This window comes from Geotrypetes seraphini, chromosome 1, assembly GCF_902459505.1.
Source record: "Geotrypetes seraphini chromosome 1, aGeoSer1.1, whole genome shotgun sequence".
NCBI classification, from domain to species: Eukaryota; Metazoa; Chordata; class Amphibia; order Gymnophiona; family Dermophiidae; genus Geotrypetes; species Geotrypetes seraphini.
This window is the reverse complement of record NC_047084.1, coordinates 33,888,141-33,912,538: the sequence shown is the minus strand read 5'-3', so window position 1 is coordinate 33,912,538 and position 24,398 is coordinate 33,888,141. Positions and strand designations below refer to the sequence as shown.

Sequence of the window (24,398 nt, the reverse complement as noted above, 5' to 3'; positions counted from 1 at the left end):
ATCGCAAACTACCACTACCTTATGCCTCCTAGTGGTCACTGATCCAGTAATTTTTGGGATTTCAAGCTTTAGTCCTTCTTCTCCTTGGGATGCTGTCATCCCCTCCACTTTCAGGACAATTTATCAGTTATTCAGTTCAAGGGCGGGGGGGGGGACGGGACGGGACACATAGTACCAATCTTGAAGTGTTCTGTAATCTGTCTTCTCTCAGCACAGTCTCTTCTTTCCCACTGCTGGAAATCTTTGATGCTTCATGAACCATTTCATTGATGTATCTCTCATTCTCATGGATGCTTCTCAGTTTTAACACCTCCTCTCTGTTCCTTTACTTCCCTCATGAGAAATTTAAGCTGAAGACAGCTTGCACATAGAACTACTCCTTCTGCCTGGGTAATATTTTATGTCTGCACAGAGACAGAAGTTGTAACCTGAGCAGCAGCTTTGATGATACGATGTTTCCCAGCCATACTGTGGTGCAGAAGTACTTACACTCAATAAACCACAATGGATTAAGTCCTCTTTGTCCAAATGCAAACTAAACAACAGGACTTACTATATTAATTGTCATCAATATAGATAATTCTGTTCTAAAAAGCTCTCAGACGCCTGCGCTGATTATTCAAAGTTTTTAAATCAGCTATCGCAGGAATGAGATATCTTTCATCGAGCTTAAAGCAAAATTTTTAACTTTTATGAAGTATTATGTGCCTTATACCAAATAATAAAAAGTGCTCAAACCAGTGCTAAATGTTATAAAGCAACCTAGGAGCGTAAAGACCAGCACTTAACTTATAATTGTATGCTGGTGTAGCTGTTACTCCATATTATTCATTGCGGCTTGCAACCCTATGGGCCCCGTTTCGCCAACTACTAGGCTTCTTCAGGAGTCTGGAAATTAAACTGCAAGCATAAAAATATATTTTAATGTATTCAACTCATTTCAATATCCAACAGTTAACTCAATATACCCACGGTTACTCACTGTGCGTCCTTGCTAGGTTCTAAAGCAAAAAAATGGCGCTGGCTACCAATCAACACCACACATGCGCTTTAATACTCTCTGTTGTTAATACCACTTATTCAAAGGTGCATGCTCTTAAAACGCTCTAATGTTTAGATCTAAGCTATGACCTGTGATTATAAAACTGCCTAAAGTCTGAGAGCTTATGAGCACAGAATTATCTATATTGATGACAATTAATATAGTAAGTCCTATTTTTTAGTTTGTGTGCAGAAGTACTTACGCCTGGAAGAATAAAGGGCAGAAAAATCCTACCAAAGTAATGCCCTGTTCCTGGTTGGCTGAAGAACCTATAAATCAAAAAGATCTGCCTTGGGGTGGGTGAGAGGGAATTAAATTAACACCAGAGCCTTTCTTCAACAGCTATTTGTGCCCTAATCTGATGATATGCCCTGAAATGCAACCTAAAACACTAATCTAGGCTAAAACACTGTTTTTATTAAACCCTAATAGAGACTCTAAAGGCTATGGGGAGAGTGGGTGGATATCACTCTATGGTGCAACCTGAGCTGACGTATTGCATTCAGTTTTGGTCGCCTTATCTCAAAAAAGATATAGTAGAACTAGAAAATTCAAAGAAGAGTGACCAAGATGATAGTAACATAGTAAATGATGTCAGATAAAGACCCAAATGGTTCATCCTGTCTGCCCAACTGTACACACTTTATAAATTCATGATTTAAATTAAATTGCCTTTTTCTTAGATATTTCTGGGCTAGAAACCCAGAGCTCTGCCCGGTACTGTGCTTAGGTTCCATCTACTGGAGTCTCCTTCAAAGCTCACTCCAGCCCACCTAAACCATTTAAACCGTCAAAATCCTTCCAAGTTTATTTAACATTTGATATACCACAATGGAAGAACATCTATGTGATTTACATAAAAAACTAATAATAATAATAAAAAAAAAGAAGATGAACTAAAATATCAATAAAAGCAAGAAAGTTAAGAAATTAAAGATTAAAAACTGATTTTGTGCTTCTTGTTTCAGATTGCTTTTTGATGGGTCTCTTATTCCATCTTGCAAATCATTGGTCAAATGCATTTGTAAACAGGTTTTTAATAATGTTTTAAAACGTTCAAGATTGTGTTCTGTTCAAATGTAATTTGTAAGGGTATTCCAAGGTTGAGAACCAATGACTGCAAAAGAACGATCTCTAGTGGATCCTAATCAATGGAATCACTAAAAGGTTTTGCTGTGAAGAATGTAGTGTACGTACTGATGAGTAAGGTATTAAATAATTATTCAGCCCATCCTCAACTGAATGGCACATATAAAGGACACAGACCGTACAAATCTGCCCAGTTTTGGCCTTAGTTCTTCAATATATACCCATTATTTTCTGATTAGAGATCCTCTGTGTTCATCCAATGCTTTTTTAAAGTCTGTCAATGTTTTCCTCTCCACCACCTCCCTCGGAAGGGCATTCTAGGCATCAACTACCTTCTCTGTAAAGAATTTCCTAACATTACTCTTAAGCCTACCACCCCTCAGGTTTTACCATTTTCCTTTCTCTAGCAAAGATTTTGTTTTATGTTAAAACTTTTCAAGTGTTTGAATGTCTGAATCATATCTCTCCTTTCCTTTAGGGTATACATATTCAGGGCTTCCAGTCTCTCTTCATACGTCTTTTAATGCATACCTCTTACCATTTTTGTCGCCTTTCTCTGGACCGCTTCAAGTCTTCTTATATCCTTTGCCAGATACGGTCTCCAAAATTAAACAAAATATTTCAAGTGGACTCTCACCAATGACCTGTACAGGGGCATTAACACCTTCTTTCTCCTACTGGTCACGCCTCTCTCTCTTTACAGCCTAGCATCCATCTGGCAACAGTACCCCCTTGTCACACTATTTCTATGCCTTTAAATCTTCAGACACTATCACCCAAAGGTCCTCTCCCCATCTGTGCATATCAACTTCTCATACAGCTCCATTGCACTTCTTTGCATTGAATTTTAGTTACCAGATATTGGGTCATTTCAGCAGATCCTTTTTCATGTTTTCAACTCCCTCCTGTTCAGTCTACTCTGTTACAGATCTTGGTATCATCTGCAAACAGCAAACCTTTCCTTCTAACCCTTTGGCAATGTCGCTCACAAACATATTGAACAGGATTGGCCCCAGCACCGATACTTGAAGGACTCCACTTTTCTTTCCTCAGAGCGAATTCCATTTACATTATCCTCTAGCGTCTGTCCATCAGCCAGTTTCTAATCCAGTTTACCACTTTGGGTCCTAATTTCAGCCTGTCAAGTTATTCAAGAGCCTCCTGTGAGGAGCCATGCTAGCTTTGTTAAAATCTAAGTAAATTACATCCTACATATGTCCTTGATCCAATTCTCTGGTTACCCAATCAAAAAATTTTGTTGGATTCATTTGGCATGATTTACTTTTAGTAAAACCATATTGCCTTGGATCCTATAACCCATTAGATTCTAGGAATTTCACTATCCTTTCTTTCATAAGAACATAAGAATTGCTGCTGCTGGGTCAGACCAATGGTCTATCTTGCTCAGCAGTCTGCTCACGCGGCGGCCCTTAAGTCAAAGACCAGTGCTCTAAATGAGTCCAGCCTCACCTGTGTATGTTCCAGTTTAGCAGGAACTTGTCCAACTTTGTCTGAAATCCCTGGAGGGTGTTTTCCCCTATAACAAACTCCGGAAGAGCGTTCCAGTTGCCTACCACTCTCTGGGTGAAGAAGAACTTCTTACATTTGTATGGAATCTATCCCTTTTCAGCTTTAGGGAGTGCCCTCTCAGTCTCCTCTTTTCAAGGGATAAGAGGCCCAGTTTTTCCAATCTCTCACTGTATGGCAACTCCTCCAGCCATTTAACCATTTTAGTCGCTCTTCTCTGGACCCTTTCGAGTAGTACTGTGTCCTTCTTCATGTACGGTGACCAGTGCTGGACACAGAACTCCAGGTGAGGATGCACCATGGCCCGATACAGCAGCATGATAACCTTCTCCGATCTTTCGTGATACCCTTCTTTATCATTCCTAGCATTCTGTTCACCCATTTCGTCGCCACCGCACATTGCGCGGAAGGCTTCATCGACTTGTCAATCAGAACTCCCAAATCTCTTTCCTTGGAGGTCTTTCCAAGTACCACCCTGGACATCCTGTATTCATGCATGAGATTTTTGTTACCGACATACATCACTTTACACTTATCCACGTTGAACCTCATTTGCCATGTCGATGCCCATTTCTCGAGCTTGATTATGTAACGTTGCAAATCTTCGCAATCTCCATGTGTCTTCACTACTCTGAATAACTTCGTATTGTCCGCAAATTTAATCGCCTCACAGGTCCAAGCACCGAGCCCTGCGGCACCCCACTCACTGGTGACACTCTTCCAGTCCGAGTATTGTCCATTTACCCCCACTCTCTGTTTACTATGCTCCAGCCAGTTTTTAATCTACGTGAGTATTTCACCCTCGATTCCATGGCTTGCAATTTTCTGAAGTAGTCGTTCATGTGGAACCTTGTCAAATGCCTTCTGAAAATCCAGATATACAGTGTCAACCGGGTCGCCCTTGTCTATCTGCCTATTTACTTCCTCAAAGAAGTGCAGCAAGTTCGTCAAATACAATCTGCCTTTGCTGAAACCGTGCTGACTGGCCCTCATCAGCCCGTGTCCGTCAAGGTGATTAGTGATGCGGTCCATTATCAGTGCCTCTACCATCTTTTCCAGTACCGAGGTCAGACTCACCGGTCTGTAGTTTCCCAGATCTCCCATCGAACCTTTTTTGAAGATTGGCATAACATTCGCCACCTTCCAGTCTTACGAAATCTTTCCTGATTTGATCGACAGATTGGCTATTAGTTGAAGCAGTCCAGCTATAGTCCCTTTCAGTTTCTTGTTGACCCTTGGATGGATGCCATCCGGTCCCGGGGATTTATTGCTCTTAAGTCTATCAATCTGCCTACATACCTCCTCTAGACTGACCGTCAAACCTGCCAGTTTCCCATCTTCGTTTCCAGCATATAGCCAGATGGGTTATGATAATCTGTGTATATCCTGTTCGGTAAATACAGACTCTAAAAACGTGTTCAGTTTGTTAGCGATTGCTTTGTCCTCCTTTAGCACCCTCTTTGTTCCATGGTCATCCAGTGGTCTCACTAGAGAGTTGCTTGGGGACAGAAATCCTGCCCGTCCCCACCAGGATCCTCTCCGTCCCCACCCATCTCCCATCTGGATCCTCTCCGTCCCCACCCATCCCCGCAAGGAATTACCTCCATCCCCGCCCATCCCCATAAAAAGCAGCAATTACTTCTGACAGGATTATCAATTCCACAGTTTCTTTTGCGTTTGCGCTGCTGTTTTCCTTGTGGAATCTCTTTGGTGGAACTCTTTTTTTGTTTTCTGTTCAGGTAATTAACTTATAAACCCCCTCTTTTACTAAGGCTGACGTGTCCATTATATTATATGGACAAACCCTGCTTCCAAAGCCTTCCATCCCCGTGGGAGTCCCGTTGGCTAGAGGGGTGTCCCTGTGGGAGTCCCTTGGGCCAGAGGGGGTCTCCGTGGGAGTCCCGTGGGTTGGGGGATTCCCACGATCCCCGTTCCCGTGCAGACCTCTACTGTGGCTGTCCTCTGCACCTGCTGTGTTCTCTGCGTCTGCCTGGCTGTGTGTCCTCTGTACCTGCTGTGTCTGCCTGGCTGTGTCTCTTCTGCGTCTACTGTGTCCTCTGCGTCTGCCTGGCTGTATGTCCTCTGCGCCTGCTGTGTCCTCTGTCTGCCTGGTTGTGTGTCCTCTGCGTCTGCTGTGTCCTCTGTGTCTGCCTAGTTGTGTGTCCTCTGCGCCTGCTGTATCCTCTGTGTCTGCCTGGTTTTGTGTTCTCAGTAGCTGCTCTGTCCGCCTGGTTGTGTGTCCTCTGTAGCTGCTGTGTCCGCCTGGTTGTGCTTCCTCTGTACCTGCTGTGTCTGCCTGGCTGTGTGTCCTCTGTAGCTGCTGTGTCCGTCTGGTTCTGGCTGCTTCCATTATTTTTCCAATAACCGGTAAGGCTCACTGGCCTGTAGTTTCCGACTTCATCTCTGTGACCACTTTTGTGACTGCTCTTCTCCAGTCCCAGGAACCACTCCTGTCTCCAAAGATTTGTTGAACAAATCTTTAATAGGACCCATCAGAACCTCTCTGAGCTCCCTCAATATCCTGGGATGGATTCCATTCGGACCCATTAATTTGTCCACCTTCAAATTTTCAAGTTGTTCATAAACACTTTCTTCCTTGAATGGTTCGGTATCTACTCCATTCTTGTGTGTAACTTTGCCAGATAATCTTGGAACCCTTTATTATTGAAAAGCAAAAGGATACTAATATCGTCTGCATAAATATATGTACTGTATACATTGTGGCTTTCAAATGCCCTACCCTAAGATTGCATTATAACATTGAATAATATTGGGGACAAGGGAGCATCTTGTGGTACCTCACAACTTATTTTCCAACTAATGGATAATAGACCACTGATTTTCACTCTTTATGATTGTTGAGCTAAGAACCTACCTATCCAGTTCAAAACTGATAATTTGTAAGATAATTGGATTGGATTTATTAATCTAATATACTGCTACTGACAACCAGATATTAAGTGATTACAATATAAACAAGTTACGAGAAAAATATTTCTTCAGAAAACGCAAATATAAAACCAAAAGATCTTAGTCTAACAAACAAATCAAAATCAGTCTATGGCTTAGATCAGTGTCTCTCAAACTGTATGCCATGGCACAGTGGTATGTCCTGAAGAGATTCTGGGCGTGCCATGAGAGATTCCAGAATTTTACTTTATTTTAAAAAAATTCCCTTTGTAAGTATACACTATAGTAGACTAGATGACATATACATTGCATTCACAAGAGTCTGTCAATGTTTTGAGTGTCTGTGTGTGTAAGGATTCAACCGCCCAGACAAGCATCATTCTTTAACATGATTGATCCTTGAAAACTAACAGCATGTAGTTTTATGTTGTTTTTTTTTTTTTTTAATGCAATGGTTATCCTAACTTGAGCAACAAAGCAATCAAGGCTTTGTTACCATTTGGATCCTCTTATATTTGCAAACTTGGATTTTCAGCTCTGACAGAAATTAAATTAAAAAAAGAAGAGAATGACTGTAGATGGTGGATGATGAAATGAGTGTTTGCTTGTCAACTATCAAGCCGCATTTTGAGTTAATTTACACTCAATAACAAGCACATCCATCACATTGATTAGCAATTAATTCTATTCTATCTACTTTGCTTTCACCGTTGTTACAATTCCCCATACTTAGCTTTAAAATTTTAAATAAATAACTCTAAAATTTAATTTTTTTATAACTATTTTTAATTACATATTTCAAATGACATAAATGAAATACATAGTCCACATCAATGGGAAAAGGCACATGAAATTAATTCACAATTATTAATACACTAGTATTTTAGCCCGTTACATTAACGGGTGCTAGAATATATTCTGTCTCTATTTATTTCCGTCTCTCTCTCTCTGTCCTGCTGTCTTTCTTTCTGTCTGTCTCTCTCCCTGGCCCCCTTTGTCTGTCTGTTTTTCTGTGTCTCTCCCTGTCCCTGTATCTTTCTTCTTTTCTTTCTGTCTCCCTTCCTCCCGCTGGTGGTAGAATATATGTCTGTCTTTCTTTCTGTCTCTCTCCCTCCCTGGCCCCCTTTGTCTGTCTGTCTCTCTCCCTGCCCCTGTCCCTGTGTCTTTCTTCCTATCTCCTTCCCTACTTCCCTGTCCAGCAGCCGCAGCATTACCTCTCCCTCCATTTACCGCGAGAGGAGCCTGCACGGACCTAACAGCCTGAGCCCCCAGCAGTGTAACTTCCCGGCGGCTCCTCTCACAATCGCCGCCTTCTCCGACGCAGGAGCGGCTTGTGAGAGGAGCCGCTGCAGCGTCTTTGAATTTAAAAAAAGAAACTTTGGCCCGGCTCCATGCTCGGCCGCCGCAGCCTGCAGCCACCGCGGCCTACAGCTGCCCCGGCCGACATCGCCTTCTTCCGCCTGGATATCCAAATGGGAGTGCTCTACCTCATCCTCTGTCTTGGTAAGGGATTCAGTAACTCTTTCCCTTTGTCTTGTGACCAACAGCAATACTAAAGGCCCCAGTAACCCATTCTATCTCACCTTGTGTAAAGCCTTGAGCAAGATGGATTCTGCCTTCATTTTGGAGGTTAAGTTCTCTGTAGTTATCATGCTTTTTCTTATTTTCTCTCTCGCCTTAATCGCAGCCGGCAGTGCTGGTGGGGGTGGGGGTGGAGGGTTTTCAAAGGTTCAGCGACGGCAGTGCTGGGGGGGTTTGGCTGACGGCTTTTCACGACTTTAAAAACTTAGCTGTTCCTACTGTTTGCCTTGGCAGGAGAGAGAGATTGGCACGCATGCGCACTCCTACCTGAGGTGCCCTACATCTCACGGAAAACGGACGCACACAGGTGGGAGTGCGCATGCGCGGCTTAGTCTTTTATTATATTAGATAATCAAATATGGACCCTAACCTTCTATCACCACCCATCCTATATTCTAAATTAATTTGTCCTTTATAATCCCCTAACCCACTTCAGAAACTTCTTTTTCAATCAATAATCTCTCAAGCTGAGAAGGATCAAAGTAAATATATCTATTAGATTTTATGTTGTTACACATTTGCAAGAAAATTGAAGGAAAACATTACCTCCTGAAGATAGAACTCTATCTTTTAACTTCAGAATTTGTGATGCAGTCGCATGGTCCTAGCCAAATCTGGAAAAATCTGAATGAGCTGACCACAAAACCGGGAATTTTTATTCTGGAAATATTTTTTTAAAGACATTTATTTTCTCCTGTTCCGTTAAGAAAGTTGCAAGGAGGGTTGCTCTAGTAGCAATTTCCTCTTGTGAGGATTCAAGGAAATCGGCTAAATTCAAAGACTCTTTAGTTCCCTTCTTTGCATTTCCCTCGACAGTCTCGGCTTTCAATACTGAAATATACCTACAATCAGAAATAATTACTACTTCAACTTTATCCAAAAGCAATACCGCCTTTAAATATCTGTGTAACAAAATCTCAGGGGACAGCCGAAAACAACTAGGAAAACTCAATAAATGTAATGTTTTTGCTCTCATTCAATTTTCAAGAAATTCTAAGGGGCTCATAATCGAAAGAGAAAAATGTCCAAAAATCGGCCTAAGTCGGCACTTGGACAAACATTTCTCAAAAACGTCCAAGCGCAAATAATAAAACCGGGTTTTGGACGTATTTAAAAACGACCTAGGCCTTCATAGTGCCGCTCAACGTCCAAAGCTAAACGGGGCGTTTCGGGAGGCGTGTCGAGGGCGGGAGTTGGCCAGCTTAGACTTAGTCGTACAGCAAAACCATGTAAAACATGGTCTAAGTCACAAAACCCACCTAAACTCACAAGATAAGCACTGCAAACACATAACACAGACCCTCCACACACTACCCCAGTGATCACTAACTCCCCCATCCCCTTAAAAATTTTATTCACAACTTTTAAATTTCATGCTCCAGACCGTCATCACCTGGCCGCCTGGCAAAGGAAAGCCTAGTCGTCCAGCCCAGAGGCAGCTGAAGTCATCTTGGGGGTGGGTTAGGGAGGAGGACCCATGCCCATAGAGAGGAGGACTTATGCCTATAAGCCCCTGTAATCACTGCATTGATACTGAAACATGTGAACTGCCCTATACACCCCCAAAACCCTTTTTACTGGCATATAAGTGGCTCCTGCAGCCATATGGGCTATTGGGGTGGTAGATAAGTGGGTCTAGGAGATTCTGGAGGTGATTTGGGGGGCTCACCATCACTTGTAAGAGAGCTGTAGTGAGGAGAAGCCATGGCACCCTTTTTGTGAAGTTCACAGTGGTGCCCTGTAAGGTACCCCACTATTTAGGTGGCATGTCTGGGTATGCAGTCCATCACTTTGCAGACCCCTCCCATGTCCAATAGGGCTTGTTCTAGGCGTTTTGGACTTAGACGGAATGTTGGATGGAAATGTGGTATAAAGATAGACGATTTAGTGGCTTGGACGATCAGATCGGCAGGACGTATAAGGCGATTTTCAAAAGTAAAAAAGGGTTGGACGTATCTTTCGAAAATGTGTCTTAGGCTCTTTTTAACTTTGAAAGACTTGCGATATGGACATAAACGGACTTAGACATCCCTTTCGATTATGCCCCTCTAATTGTCTATGTATAATCAGATTGTCTTTAACAAAAGCAGAAGAAACTGATTGGTAATTAGGTAGATTAGAAGAAATCTGAGACAGTCTGGTTTCCATCTTATCAATTTTCATATCAACCTCATGAAATTTTCCCACTGTCTGTTGAGAAAAACTACATAGCTGTGGTATAGTAGTCTTTAGGCATTCTTCAGTCCTGACAACCACTTGCCAAATATCTTTCAAAGTAATATTTTGAGGTTCGTCCAAGAATTTAGATAAATTTGGACAAACTACTGCTACTAAAACCATACTGGCAGCATTAGGTTGTTCCTTAGAAGATGGATAAGAGTCAGCAGATATTTTGTCCAGCTGGACTGGATCTTTAACAGAAGCAGTCTCAGGTGGGCAAATGGGAGTAAGAACATAAGAACATAAGCAGTGCCTCTGCCGGGTCAGACCATAGGTCCATCCTGCCCAGCAGTCCGCTCCCGCGGCGGCCCAACAGGTCACGACCTGTCTGAATCACCAGAAGGGGCCCCCTTGCCACCTTGATTTCTCATTGAAGTCCTATTTTCCCATCGAAGTCCTAACCCCCCAGTCTTGCACATGCACGACCTGGTTGGCTTTCTATACTTATTACCTGGTTAGCTTTCTATACTTGTGTTACATCCCAGCACCTCTCTCAGTATCCCACGATCCCTTTATCCCTCAGGAATCCGTCCAAACCCTGTTTGAATCCCTGTACCGTACTTTGCCTGATCACTTCCTCCGGTAGCGCATTCCAAGTGTCGACCACCCTCACGTAGTAAGGTCCCTAAATGGATAAATCCCCTATAGGAACTATAGGTGGCTTAGATTAAATATATTTCTCCATTGGGCCAATAGTTTTTGGTGTACTGGTTCCTTTAGCGTTCCCCTTCCACTTCACCATTATCAAAGAAAAAACCTCTATACCTCAGACTCCAGTCACCAAGTTTTTCCACCAAGTCCTTTTTGGCTCCTAAGGGGCTACCAAGGGGCCAATCATGCCCCTTGTGGTCTGCCGCTTAAGGCACACCACTGGCCGCATGCCACCAGCGCGGCAAAGATTTAAAGTGTCTGGTCCCGGCGGTGGCATGTGACTTCGGATGCCACTGCCCTCTGCTTCCTGGTGGTGCTGCCCAGAGTCCTCCGCTGGTCGGATGCCTTTCTGAGTCAAAATTAAATTTTTTGTTGGTTTTGCAATTTTATAATCTATAATAATAAAATGCTAAGTGCGCATGCACACTCTTACTGCCGTGTTCCCTGATCCCTGATCTGTAGGTCCATGGTCAGCAGGAGTGCGCATGCGCGCTTACCACGCATCTCTCTCTCTTTCTCTCTCTCGCAGCGGTCTTGCCAGCTCCGGACTGACTAAGTTTATTTTTCTCTCTCTCTCGCAACGGGCTTGCCGGCTATGGAACCCTTGCAGTTGACTGACAAAGTTTATTTTTTAGTTCAAAGCTGCCGCCGCGGCTCCTCTCTTGAACCGCACCTACGTCGGAGAAGACGACTTTGAAATAAAAAATAAACTTCACAAAACAACTATTTTATTTAACTAAGTGCTATAATTGAGAAAGGAGATAAGTGGGCCCTTCTACTGCTCTGCTGCGTCTCTAATGATACCCCCTCACTCACAGTAAGTCAGTTCGTCGTTGGCAACCTCCCCCCCACCTCCTTGACTCACCCAAACCCCCGTTGACCCTCCCATCCGACCCTCCCACCGCAGTCTGACCCTCCCTTTCCGCGATCTGGTCGGCTCCCTTAGTCCCTTGCCGTCCCCCCCCTTCTCGCGGTCTCAAAAAAACTGCCGACTCCAGCAGTGTCCGCAGCATTCTACACATGCTGCTTCGGGGCCTTCTACTGCCCTGATTTCCTCTGCCGCGTCTCTAATTATGATGTCATTAGGGACGTGTCAGAGTAAATCAGGACAGCAGAAGGTCCCGAAGCAACATGTGTAGAGTGCTGCGGACACTGCTGGAGTCGACAGGTTTGTCGTGAACGTGGGAAGGGAAGGGTGGGCGGCAAGAGACTAAGGGAGCATGCCAGACTGCAGGAAGGGAAAGGGGGGTAGGGGAAAATGCCGCTGCAGCTGCTGCACAGGGATGTGGAGGGGAAGGGAAATACTGCTGCTGTTGCTGTGCAGGGAAGTGGGGTGGGGGGAGGGGAATGCTGCTGAAGCTGCTGCACAGGGAAGTGGGGGGGAGGGAAATGCTGCTGCACAGGGAAATGGAGGGGGAGGGAATGCTGCTGTGACTACTGCACAGGGAAGTTGAGGGGGGAGAGAAATGCTGCTGCATAGGGGGCAGGGAGAGAGACATAGAAAGAAAAGAAGAAAGACATAGGGGCAGGGAGAGAGACAGACAGAAAGAAAGACAGCGGGAGAGAGAGACAAAAAGCAAGAAAGACAGACAGACATATATTCTAGCACCTGTTAATGTAACGGGCTTAAAGACTAGTTAGTTATAATGTGCCATGAAAACATTTGTTCCATTTAGTGTGCCAGAGCTTAAAAAAAGTTTGAGAGACACTGGCTTAGATCATAAGCAGCCCTCAAAATAGCAATTACATAAAATACTGCTGAAATAAGATAGATTTAATCACCTTACAAAAAGTTAAATAAAAGCAATCACCATGAAAGCTGCTTAATAATGAATTCCAAAGAGCTGGACCGGCATAAGAGGAAGCCCTACTTCTTGTAGATGCCAATTTAATTAATTTCAAACCTGGCAGTTCAAATAGAGATCCTTTTGCGAAAAAAGCAAGGATCTACTGGTAGATATCTTGACAATTTATTTGACAAATATTCAGGTTGACCAATGCTACATGTTTTGAACATCAGGCAGAACAATTTGAATTCCATACATTTACAAATAGGCAACCAGTGTAGATCATACAGAACTGGGGTAATATGCTCATATCATTTAACCCCCAGAAGCAATCTAGCTGTTGTGTTTTGGACAACCTGCAAACGATGCAGATTTTTTTTTCCTAAGACCATGAAAAATACTTGATGTATTTTTGCACAGGGGTAGTATGAAAATGTCAGAGCATACACCATAGAACTTACATAGCACAATGTAAGTTTGCACTATAAAAGTGTTCATTCCTTTTATATGGTGAAAAATGTTCCTGTTTTATTATTCCTTGTAGAACTGTGGTCTGTTTAGGAGAAATTGTGTGCTTTTGGCCTTGTCTTATGTTTTATTTTGTTCTGTGTTATACTTCTCTCTATTTCAATCAAATTGTATTACCTGTATTTAAGCTTGAAATAAAAAACTAATAAAAGAAAATCATCATATTCAAAAATAGAAATAATAGTAAATAAATTCAAAAGTCTAAAAAGATATAAGCTGCCTTCCCATTATATAGGTGGAGAACCTGAGCTGAAGGGAAAAAATTCCTGTACAAAAAATATTACATAAATTTATTTCAGAACCATGCCTATAAGATGAATGAATCCAGACTATATAGTTTTTTCATAAATATTTTAAAAATCAATTTGCTTTTAGAGTAAAGCATTATTTCTTTTAAATAAGGTATTGCATTCTTTTCTGTGCACGGGAACCAGGCAGTTTTTGGTAGCTGCTAAAGAACCAACTTATTAAATATGCCAAACCAATGCTTATGCTACGCATAAACAGCTAATAGCCTACCTAAAACACTATGGCCCAGATTCTGTAACCGGCTCTGTTGTTGGCAGCCATATGTCAGTCATGTGATGGGTACAGAATCGTGCCTCTGGCAAAGGTAGGCACCAGAAGTGTAGGCCAGGGTTTTTGAACACACTGTCAAATATGACGCTTATACTTAACAAGAAGAACATTAATAAAAATTAAATGTGGGTGTATACTCATTATCATAAAAGCATAAAAAATTAATAATAATAATAATGTAAAATGTATTGTAAACTTTAACCTTTACTGTGTATGTTTACTTGTAAGCTGCTTAGGTGATAAGCGGATAATAAGTTTTAAAAATAAATAATACTAAAAAGTAGGACTGCATTTCGATTAAACATTGTAATTGTAATTCACCACATGATTAAAGGTATGTTATTTATCTTTGTTTCCGTTGTAGCTCATAGCCACATGGAAACATGATGGCAGAAAAAGACCAAATGGCACATCCAGTCTACCCAGGGGATCACAAGGACCTGCAGTGGGAATAGAAATAAATAACGTATAAATTATGTGGTGTAGTAGTAGTAGATTAATCACCATTATAATTTTTTAATTGAAATGCATCCTTAAATAAATTAAACCCTTTTACAAAACTGCACAAGAGGTTTTTAGCACTGGTCGGTGTGCTAAATGCTTTGCGCTGCTCCGACAGTTATAGAGGTCCTATGAGTTTCAGAGCAGCGCAGAGCATTCAGCGCGCTGGTGTTAAAAACCTCTTGCACGGTTTTTGTAATGAAAAGGTAAAAAATACAAATTGACACATTACAAATTAAAGAATTGAAAACAGCATGCAGAATAGTTATAAACAGCCTTAAAATGTTCACAGCCTACTATAAAGGAGTTCATATACTGAAGTTGTTTACTGGAAGTGCTCTTATATAATTTACAAATAAATTATTGGTATGTAAAACAGACAAAATATTTATATGGAGTGCAGGATGCATATCATTATATTTACAATGGGTGGCACTTCAAATTCATATGCAAATTTGATTTAAAACATTTAATATTTGTTATAGATAATGATTTTTTAAATTTTGTATTTTTTACAGACTCTGTCCTTTTTATCTTCTGTTAGATTATGAGTTCTTTGGGGGCAAGGAATTCTGTTTGAATTCTGCAAATGATATAAGCCACATTGAGTATTGGAGAGGTTGAGATAGAACTACTATTGAATATTATTATTAAAAGAACTTGTAAAAGTTGGAAACAAGTCAGCTATGCAGTGCTTGTTAGAACTGTGAAATGGATGTCATCTGAGCAAAGGTAATCAAATACCACCTAAAGTCATAAAAGTGCAGTAAAAGACAGTGATGAAGTATTTTTTTAAGGGCATGGAATTCTAACAAGTCACAAGGAAGGCAAAGTTTAACTATGAACCATTTCTAATAGAGGAAACTACAACATTTTTTCAACTGGTAAAGTTTCCAATAGCCAAATAACTTTGAGTCCTGTTTCTTACCACACGTATTTATTTTATTTATTTATTCACTTTTCTATACCGTTCTCCCAGGGGAGCTCAGAACGGTTTACATGAATTTATTCAGGTACTCAAGCATTTTTCCCTGTCTGTCCCGGTGGGCTCACAATCTATCTAATGTACCTGAGGCAATGGGGGGATTAAGTGACTTGCCCAGGGTCACAAGGAGCAGTATGGGTTTGAACCCACAACCCCAGGGTGCTGAGGCTGTAGCTTTAACCACTGCGCCACACACTCCATATCCAAAATAAGAAATTAACTTTAGTCTGGCAGTAATTGGCAACTAAGGGCCCGTGAATAAACTCATGTAAACCGTTCTGAGCTCTCCTGGGAGAACAGTATAGAAAATTGAATAAAACTAACTAGAATAAAATAAATAAACAAAGCCGCAATAGCAAGTCCTGGTGTGGCAAATGCAACACAGCCTATAGGAATTGAATGAGCTGTGTTGCTTTTGCCACATGGGAATTTCTGCTGTGACTTTGTAAAAGGAGTAGTAGTAGCCCTAACTTTCTTAACCTGAGCAGGCAATATTAATTTATAGTAAATTTGAATGAGTAATTTGAATGTAAAAAAAGGTTATCCCAGGACAAGCAGGCAGGTATTCTCATTAGTGGGTGACGTCATCCAACGGAGTCCCGATGCGGACAACTCACAAGCATATTTGCTTGTAGAAACTTTTAGAAGTTTCGAGTTGCCCACACCGCGCATGCGCGAGTGCCTTCCCGCCCGATGCACCTGGCGCATCTCCTCTGTTCTTTCTCTTCCGCGGAGCTGAGAAGTCCGTCTTCAACTCTCTGCACGAAGTCCCTTCACTTGTGCCTTCTGTGCCCGCGGTTTTGAGTTTTACTTTGCTCATTATCGTTGGCTCACGTTGCGTTTTCTTGTTTTTAAAAAAAAAACCAAAAACATTTTGTTCGACCGGGCAGGCCCTGCGGCTGCGGCCCCGCGGCTTCGATCTTGTGGCGGAGCTTTTTCGGCGTATGTCCCGGCCTGTTACGGTTTTAAAAAGTGTGTCAAGTGCCAGCGCACGATTTCGTTGACGGACCCTCATCGACGCTGTCTTCAGTGTCTAGGGCCTCAATATCTTCCGAAATCGTACCGGCCTTGCTCCACACTTACAGCTTGTGCTTTTAAGCGTCGCTGCATTTTGTGGGAGTCGCTGTTCAGCATTGAGGCGTCGCCGGAGCTGCCCGCGTCGCAGAGCGCCACGCCTTCGACTTCCGCTTCAGCTTCTTCGGCCTCGAGTCTGCTCAAGCCTGCCTCGTTCGTGCCTGCTGCGGTGCCTTCCGCCGTCTCCTCAGGTCAGGTAACGCAGCCTCCCATTCCTCCAGTGGTGCTCAAGGTGCCCAAGGCTTCTAAGCCCAAGCCCCCGTGCGGCCAAGTTAGCGATGTCCGTGCTGGAGGTCACATTGCGGATGCGGATCACTCTTTGCCGGCTTCGTTCCATGCCATGATGGAGAAGCGATTTGTCGAGCTCTTTACTAAGATTGGGCCGATGCTTCTCTCCCAAATCCAGCCTGGGCATGCGGAAGCCTCCCGCGAGGTCGAGCCGCCTCCGGTGCCTCCTCGACGCACACTCTCGCTGCTGGGAGCAGAGTCTCGGCGAGTGTCTGGTCTGGCTTCGGGGCATGCCTCGCAAGGAGCAGAGTCTTTGCCCATGCCACCTTTGGAACCGATACCCTCAATGCATGGCGCACCCACCTTGCCTGGAACGGAACCTTCCTCCTCGATGCCGAGCCTCAAGCGTTGGGGAGTGCCTCGTGGGGCTTCGTCTCAGCCTCTGCTGCTTCGATCCACAGCCTCCAGCCCCATCTACTCAATGGCTGCCTCGTCTGGGCTTCGCTTGCCTCGACGCTCGAGGCCTGCTTCTCGACACAGTTCTGGTCGTCGCTCGAGACATTCATCGAGGCATTCATCGAGGTATTCTTTGAGGCATGCCTCGCCTCGTCGTAAGCAGCCTTTTCGGGAGTTTTCACCGGATTACTCGCCTCCTCCTCCTATGCCGGAACTCGAGTACTTCGGGGGTTCGTTCTCTCCTTGCCGGTCCTCGGCCTCAGCGGACCAGGCCGCTTCGTCTTCTTCGAGTCCGTCTCGAGGCCCGGCCCTGGCTGACCAGTTGTCCTTCTCGTCCTTCCTGAGGCAGATGGCAGTGGATCTGGATAACACCCTGGATTCGGGTTCCAAGTTTTCTAAAGAGTATTTGGAGACGATGCATCTTCCTCAACCTCCTGCTGAGTCTCTCTGTCTGCCTCTCCATAAGCTTCTGGACCAGACTTTCATGAGATGATTCGAGACTCCGTACTCCATCCCCGCGGTCCCAGGGAAGTTGGATGCCAGGTATCGCACGGTGCACCATAAGGGCTTCGACGGGGCGCAGCTCTCTCACTAGTCTCTCTTGGTTGAATCCTCCTTGAAGCGGTCTCATCCCTACTAGGTCTATGCCTCCACAACTCCTGGCCGGGAGGGCAAAACCATGGACAGATTTGGCAGGCGCATCTACCAGAACTCGATGATGGCTTCTCGAGTCCTGAATTACAGTTTTCATTTTGCGACCTTCTTTGAGTTTTTTCTCTCCATTCTTCAGAAGTTTTTGCCCTATCTGGACTCTCAGGATCACTTCGAGTACTCGGAGGTCCTGGCGTCGTTGTCCCAGATGAGGCAATCGTCTTACGACGTTTTTGAACTCTCGGCCAGAGCTGCTGCTTGTTTGGTGGCCATGAGACGCCTGGTGTGGCTCCAGACCATTGATATGGACCCAAATCTCCAGGACAGGCTGGCGAACGTTCCCTGTGTGGGAGCAGACCTTTTCGACGAGTCTATCGAGGCGGCGAAGGAGAAGCTGTCAAAACATGAAAAGTCTTTTCAATCTATTCTCCGCCAGAAGCCCAAGCCTGCTATTGCTCGTCTGTCTCGCCCGCCTATGATCTATCAGAGGCGCTATCCGCCGAAGCAGGCACCCACCATCTGTCCGCCTGTGAAGAGGCAGCACCAGCAGAAGCCCCAACAAAAGCCTCAACCTTCTGCTGTCCCCAAGGCTCCCCAGCCTTTTTGACTGTCTCGTAGGGAGCATAACTTCCATCATTCTGCCCTCCCCGTTTTTTCCCATTGGAGGTCGTCTCCATCACTTTTACCATCGATGGACGACTATTACCACCGACCTCTGGGTCCTTTCCATCGTAAGAGAGGGATACTCTCTTCAGTTCCATCAAATTCCTCCGGAACATCCTCCAAGAGAGTATCCTCCCAACTTAAGCCAGACCGCCCTTCTTCTTCAGGAAGCTCAGGCTTTGCTCTGGCTTCGTGCCGTCGAGCCGGTCCCTGTGGACCAACAGAACAAGGGTTTTTACACCCGGTATTTCCTTGTTCCGAAGAAGACGGGCGACCTACGTCGTATTTTGGACCTCAGGGTGCTCAACAAGTTTCTGGTCAGGGAGAAGTTTCGCATGTTGACCCTGGCTTCTCTCTATCCCCTCCTCGAGCAGAACGACTGGTTATTCTCTCTGGATCTCAAGGAGGCCTACACTCATATTCCCATCCATCCGGCCTCCCGTCAATACCTCAGATTTCGGGTGGGGCATCTTCATCTTCAGTACAGAGTGCTCCCTTTCGGCCTAGCTTCATCACCCAGAGTCTTCACCAAGTGCCTGGTTGTGGTAGCCGCAGCACTCAGGAACCATGGTCTGCAGGTGTTTCCCTACCTCGACGACTGACTCATCAAGGATTCCACATCTCAGGGTGTCGTCCAGGCCACTTAGAAGATGATCTGGTTTCTGCAGAGTCTGGGATTCGAGATCAACTTTCCCAAATCCCATCTACAACCTTCACAGACTCTTCCCTTCATCGGAGCTGTTCTGGATACTATTCAACTCGGAGCGTTCCTTCCTCCTCAACGCCTGGCGGCTCTTCTTCATCTTTGTTACTCGGTCTCCTCTTGCCCGTCCATCTCGGCGAGACACAAGATGGTGCTCCTGGGCCACATGGCCTCTACAGTTCACGTGACTCCTTTTGCCAGACTTCACCTGCGGATTCCTCAGTGGACCCTGGCGTCTCAATGGTCGCAGATCTCCGACCCTCTGACTCGACACATTCAGGTCACTCCTCTGCTACAGCCGCTTCGTTGGTGGATGCTCTCTTCCAATCTTTCCAGAGGTTTGTTGTTTCACATGCCTCCCCATCAGAAGGTCCTCACGACCGACTCCTCGAACTATGCTTGGGGGGCTCATCTGGATGGTCTCCGCACCCAGGGCTATTGGACGAGTGCGGATCGTCTGTGCCATATCAATCTCCTGGAACTCAGGGAGATTTTCAATGCTCTCACTGCTTTTCAGCATCTGCTTCACGACATGGTGGTTCTCATTTGCACGGACAATCAGGTCGCCATGTATTATGTCAACAAGCAGGGAGGCACGGGATCGGCCTCCCTCTGTCAGGAAGCTCTGAAAGTTTGGGATTGGGCGATTCGCCACAACACCTTCCTCAAAGCTGTCTACATTCAGGGGGCGGACAATGCCTTGGCGGACAACTTGGTCGTCTTCTCCAGCCTCATGAATGGACTCTCCATTCCACGCCCCTTCATCACATCTTCTCCCTGTGGGGAACGCCTCAGATAGACCTCTTTGCAGCTCCCCACAACTTCAAACTGCCTCGGTTCTGCTCCAGGATCTACACTCCTTATCGTCTCAAAGTAGATGCTTTTCTTCTGGACTGGGTGAATCTCTTTCTGTATGCGTTTCCTCCGTTTCCTCTCATTCAAAAACTCTGGTCAAGCTGGTCATGATTCTGATTGCTCCTCGGTGGCCCAGGCAACTCAGCAGCATGGAGCCCTTCCTTTTACCAGTGTTTCCATCTGTTTATGCAGCATCAGGGATCTCTGCTTCATCCCAACCTGCAGTCGCTACATCTGACAGCTTGGTTCCTCTCAGCGTAACTCCCCTTCAGTTTTCACAAGCTTGTGCGGGATGTTTTGGAAGCTTCAAGGAAGCCTGCTACTAGACAATGCTATTCCCAGAAATGGACTAGATTCTCTACTTGGTGTTTTTCTCATTACAAGGAGCCTCAACATGCCCCCTTGTCCTCTGTTTTGGACTACCTTTTGCACCTGTCTCAATCTGGCCTCAAGTCTACATCGATCAGAGTCCATCTTAGTGCAATTGCTGCTTTCCACCAGCCTCTTCAAGGGAAACCTCTTTCTGCACATCCTGTGGTTTCCAGATTCATGAAAAGACTTTTCCATGTCAATCCTCCCCTCAAACCGTCTCCAGTGGTTTGGGATCTCAATGTTGATCTTTCCCAGCTTATGAAGCCTCCATTTGAACCTCTTAACAAGGCTCCTCTGAAATTTCTCACTTGGAAAGTGGCGTTTCTCATTGGTCTCACTTCTGCTCGTCGAGTGAGTGAACTTCAAGCATTGGTTACGGATCCGCCCTTTACAGTGTTTCATCATGACAAGGTGGTCCTTCGCACTCATCCCAAATTCCTCCCCAAGGTGGTCTCGGAATTTCATCTGAATCAATCCATTGTTCTTCCTGTGTTTTTTCCAAAGCCTCATTCTCATCCTGGAGAATCAGCTCTTCACACTCTGGACTGTAAACGTGCTTTGGCTTTCTACCTGGAACGCACCAATCCTCACAGAACTGCTCCTCAACTTTTCATCTGCTTCGATCAGAACCAGTTGGGATGCCCTATCTCTAAGCGCACCATCTCCAACTGGATGGTGCTTGTATCTCTTTCTGCTATGCCCAGGCTGGATTACCCCTTCACAGTAAAGTCACAGCCCATAAGGTCAGAGCAATGGCAGCCTCTGTAGCTTTCCTCAGATCGACACCAATTGAGGAGATTTGTAAAGCTGCCACTTGGTCCTCGGTTCATACCTTCACCTCACACTATTGTCTGGATACCTTCTCCAGACGGGATGGACAGTTTGGCCAAACAGTATTACAAAATTAATTCTCCTAAGTTGCCAACTCTCCCACCATCCCATTTGGGTTAGCTTGGAGGTCACCCACTATTTTAAGTTCTTGTAAACCGTGTCGAGCTCCATTCTCATGGAGATGATGCGGTATATAAACTTAAGGTTTAGATTAGATTAGATTAGATTAGTGAGAATACCTGCCTGCTTGTCCTGGGATAAAGCAATGTTACTTACCGTAACAGTTGTTATCCAGGGACAGCAGGCAGCTATTCTCATGTCCCACCCATCTCCCCTGGGTTGGCTTCTCTGCTGGCTATCTGAACTGAGGAGACGTGCCCGGTGCATCAGGCGGGAAGGCACTCGCGCATGTGCGGTTTGGGCAACTCAAAACTTCTAAAAGTTTCTATAAGCAAGTATACTTGTGAGATGTCCGCATTGGGGCTCCGTTGGATGACGTCACCCACTAGTGCCTACTGTCCCTGGATAACAACTGTTACGGTAAGTAACATTGCTTTTTTATCTATGCTTTCCTCTGCTCTGCTTCTATCTGAAGATATTTCATTTATATGAATAGTATGTTAATAAAAGAAAATAGATGGAGGTTGGAGGTGTGGCGTAAAAGAGCACAGTTGTGCATCTATATTTGGTTAACTGTTCCTTAGAGATACATGTTTGTTTGCCTTTAATTGTTAATGTTTCTTATAAATCCAATTTTTTTGCAGTATTACTTGTGCAGAGTAAACTAGTGTACACAGTTCTATGGGAAAACACTCCATATCTATAATGCATAACAATATTGAAGCCAAATCAAATTGATCATTTTTACTTTATTCCTTTTAGGGAGCAACCTATCTTCAGCACCCGAGCTCATGTCTTCCAGATTGATCCAAACACCAAGAAAAACTGGGTTCCTACTAGTAAGCATGCAGTTACGGTGTCGTACTTCTATGATAGCACAAGAAATGTCTATAGGATAATCAGTCTGGATGGATCAAAGGTAAGTCAGAGAATGTGGTAAAAGTGGTTAATGTAACTAACTGCTTTTAAAAAAAGGTTTTGACAAGTTTCTGGAGGAAAAGTCCATAGTCTGCTATTGAGACAGATTTTGGGGAAAGCCACTGCTTGCCCTGGATTCTTAGTATTGAATGTTGCTACTATTTGAGTTTTTACCAGGTACTTGAGACCTGGGTTGGCCATTGTGAAGACAGGACACTGGGCTAGATGGACCATTGGTCTAACCCAGTAAGGCTGCTATTATGTTTTTATGTTCTTAAGTCACATTTGAAGAAGGTGGGTTTTGTGCTTAATTTCCTAGTCTAGTACCATTTTGCTACTGAGTTTGTGTTATTATCCTTGGACAAGCAGGCAGCATATTCTCACACTAGTCTTTAAGCCCGTTACATTAACGGGTGCTAGAATAGATGTATGTGTCTGTCTTTCTTTCTTTCTCTCTCTCCCCTTGGCCGCTGTCTGTCTGTCTATGTTTATTTGTTTTTCTCTCCTTGGACACTGGCTGTCTCTCCTTAGATGCTGGCTGTCTCTCCTTGGACGCTGTCTGAATGTCTTCCTTTCTGTCTGTCTCACTGGCCCCCTGTGTATTATTGTTTGTGTCTGTGTCCTTGTGTCATTCCCCCCCCCCGAGCAAAGCTGTCTCGCCCCAACATACCCCTTCCCCCAAAGCAGCCCCCTTTCCCTCTCCCTGACCCCCTTGTGTCTTCCCCCTCCCCCCCAGCAAAGCCGTCTACCCCCCAGCACACCTCTCCAACAAAAGCATCCCCTTGTACCTGCAGCACTGGCACGACACCCTTCAGCCAATTGTGAGTGCTTAGAGCGCGAGAGGGAGCGGGGCCTGCAGCTTCTTCGGCGTCAGTGAGGAAGGAGAGGTTGGCCCAACTCTCCGCAGGGGCTTTGGGAACAGTCTTCTGCGTCTCGAAGCCCTCCTCCCAGCAGCCACTTCCAGCAGCACTCCGTACTGCCTTCCTTCCGCTGCCCAGAGTAGATGTCTGTACGTCTAGGTTTTTTAAATTTGTCTCTCTCTCTTTGGACGCTGTCTGTCTGTCATTCTTTGTGTCTGTGTCTCTCCCTGGTCCCCTGTCTGTCCGTCTTTCTTTCTGTCTGTCTCCCTGGCCCCCCTGCTTGCCAAAGCAGCTCCCTTTCCCTCTCCCCCTGTTCTGCAATGCCTACCTGCTCCATGGCCCCCTTTTGTTCCTCCCCCCCCCATGATTGCTGTCTGCACTCAGCACAACCCTCCCATCAAAACAGCCCCCTTTCCTGCCTGCTCCATGGCCCTTCTTTTTCCTCTTCCCCTCCAGCACACCCCTCCCCCCAAAGCAGCCCCCTTTCCTGCCTGTTCCATGGCCCTTCTTTTTCCTCTTCCCCTCCAGCACACCCCTCCCCCCAAAGCAGCCCCCTTTCCTGCCTGCTCCATGGCCCTTCTTTTTCCTCTTCCCCTCCCTCCATCCATGGTTCCTGTCACCGCTGCCATTCCTATTTAAAACGGCCTGCTGAGGTTCGCGGCCGGCTGTAGTGAACCTCGCAGGCCGCTGTCCACCTCAGTAGCATGTTTAAATAGGAATGGCAGCGGTGACTGGAGGGAGGGGAAGAACAGGAGCGGTAGCGGTTTTTGCGGGAGCGGGGGAGTCGGCGACGTGCAGGCCGCTGTGAACAGGAGCGGCAGCGGCGGCAGTACCATGAGCCCTCCTTCCGCCATCCGCCGCTCCTGTCGGCCGCCTCAAGCCGCGGTCAAGGCTGGGGACTCGCCCATGCGCACTCCTGCGGCCACAGACCTACAGCGCACAGAACACGCAAAAAGGAGTGCGCATGCGCGGCTAGCTCTTTATTATATAGGATGTGGGTGACATCATCCATGGAGTCCGGTATGAATAGTGCTAAAAGTGTACTGTCACTTTAACTTTTCTAAGAAGCTTTGAGACTGCCTACACCGCGCACATGCGAGTGCTTTCCCACCCAACAATGGCGCACAATTCCTCAGTTCCACATTTTCCGCAGAGCAGAGAAGTTGTTTTTTGGACTCTATCCAGATCGAGTTGCCTTCCCCATCAATGTATTTTTTGCCTTTTGGCTCTGTTTTCTTTCATTTTAGTTTTATTTGAAGTATTTTTT

The 24,398-nt window shown here is 45.1% G+C and overlaps 1 protein-coding gene across 3 annotated transcripts in view; it reads left to right on the top strand.

Moving 5' to 3' along the window:
• The window catches only part of HOMER1 (homer scaffold protein 1), a 246,911-nt gene that overhangs the window by 18,754 nt on the left and 203,759 nt on the right, over positions 1–24,398 (top strand). Inside the window, exons 1-2 of one of the 3 annotated variants that reach the window (XM_033929589.1) lie at positions 14,966–15,147; positions 22,116–22,272. In XM_033929589.1, coding sequence (XP_033785480.1) covers positions 15,131–15,147; positions 22,116–22,272 — 174 coding nt within the window. In that variant the 5' untranslated portion in view covers positions 14,966–15,130. Of the gene's footprint in view, positions 1–14,965; positions 15,148–22,115; positions 22,273–24,398 lie in introns of those variants that run through there. The other 2 variants (XM_033929608.1, XM_033929598.1) reach the window with 2 other exon arrangements.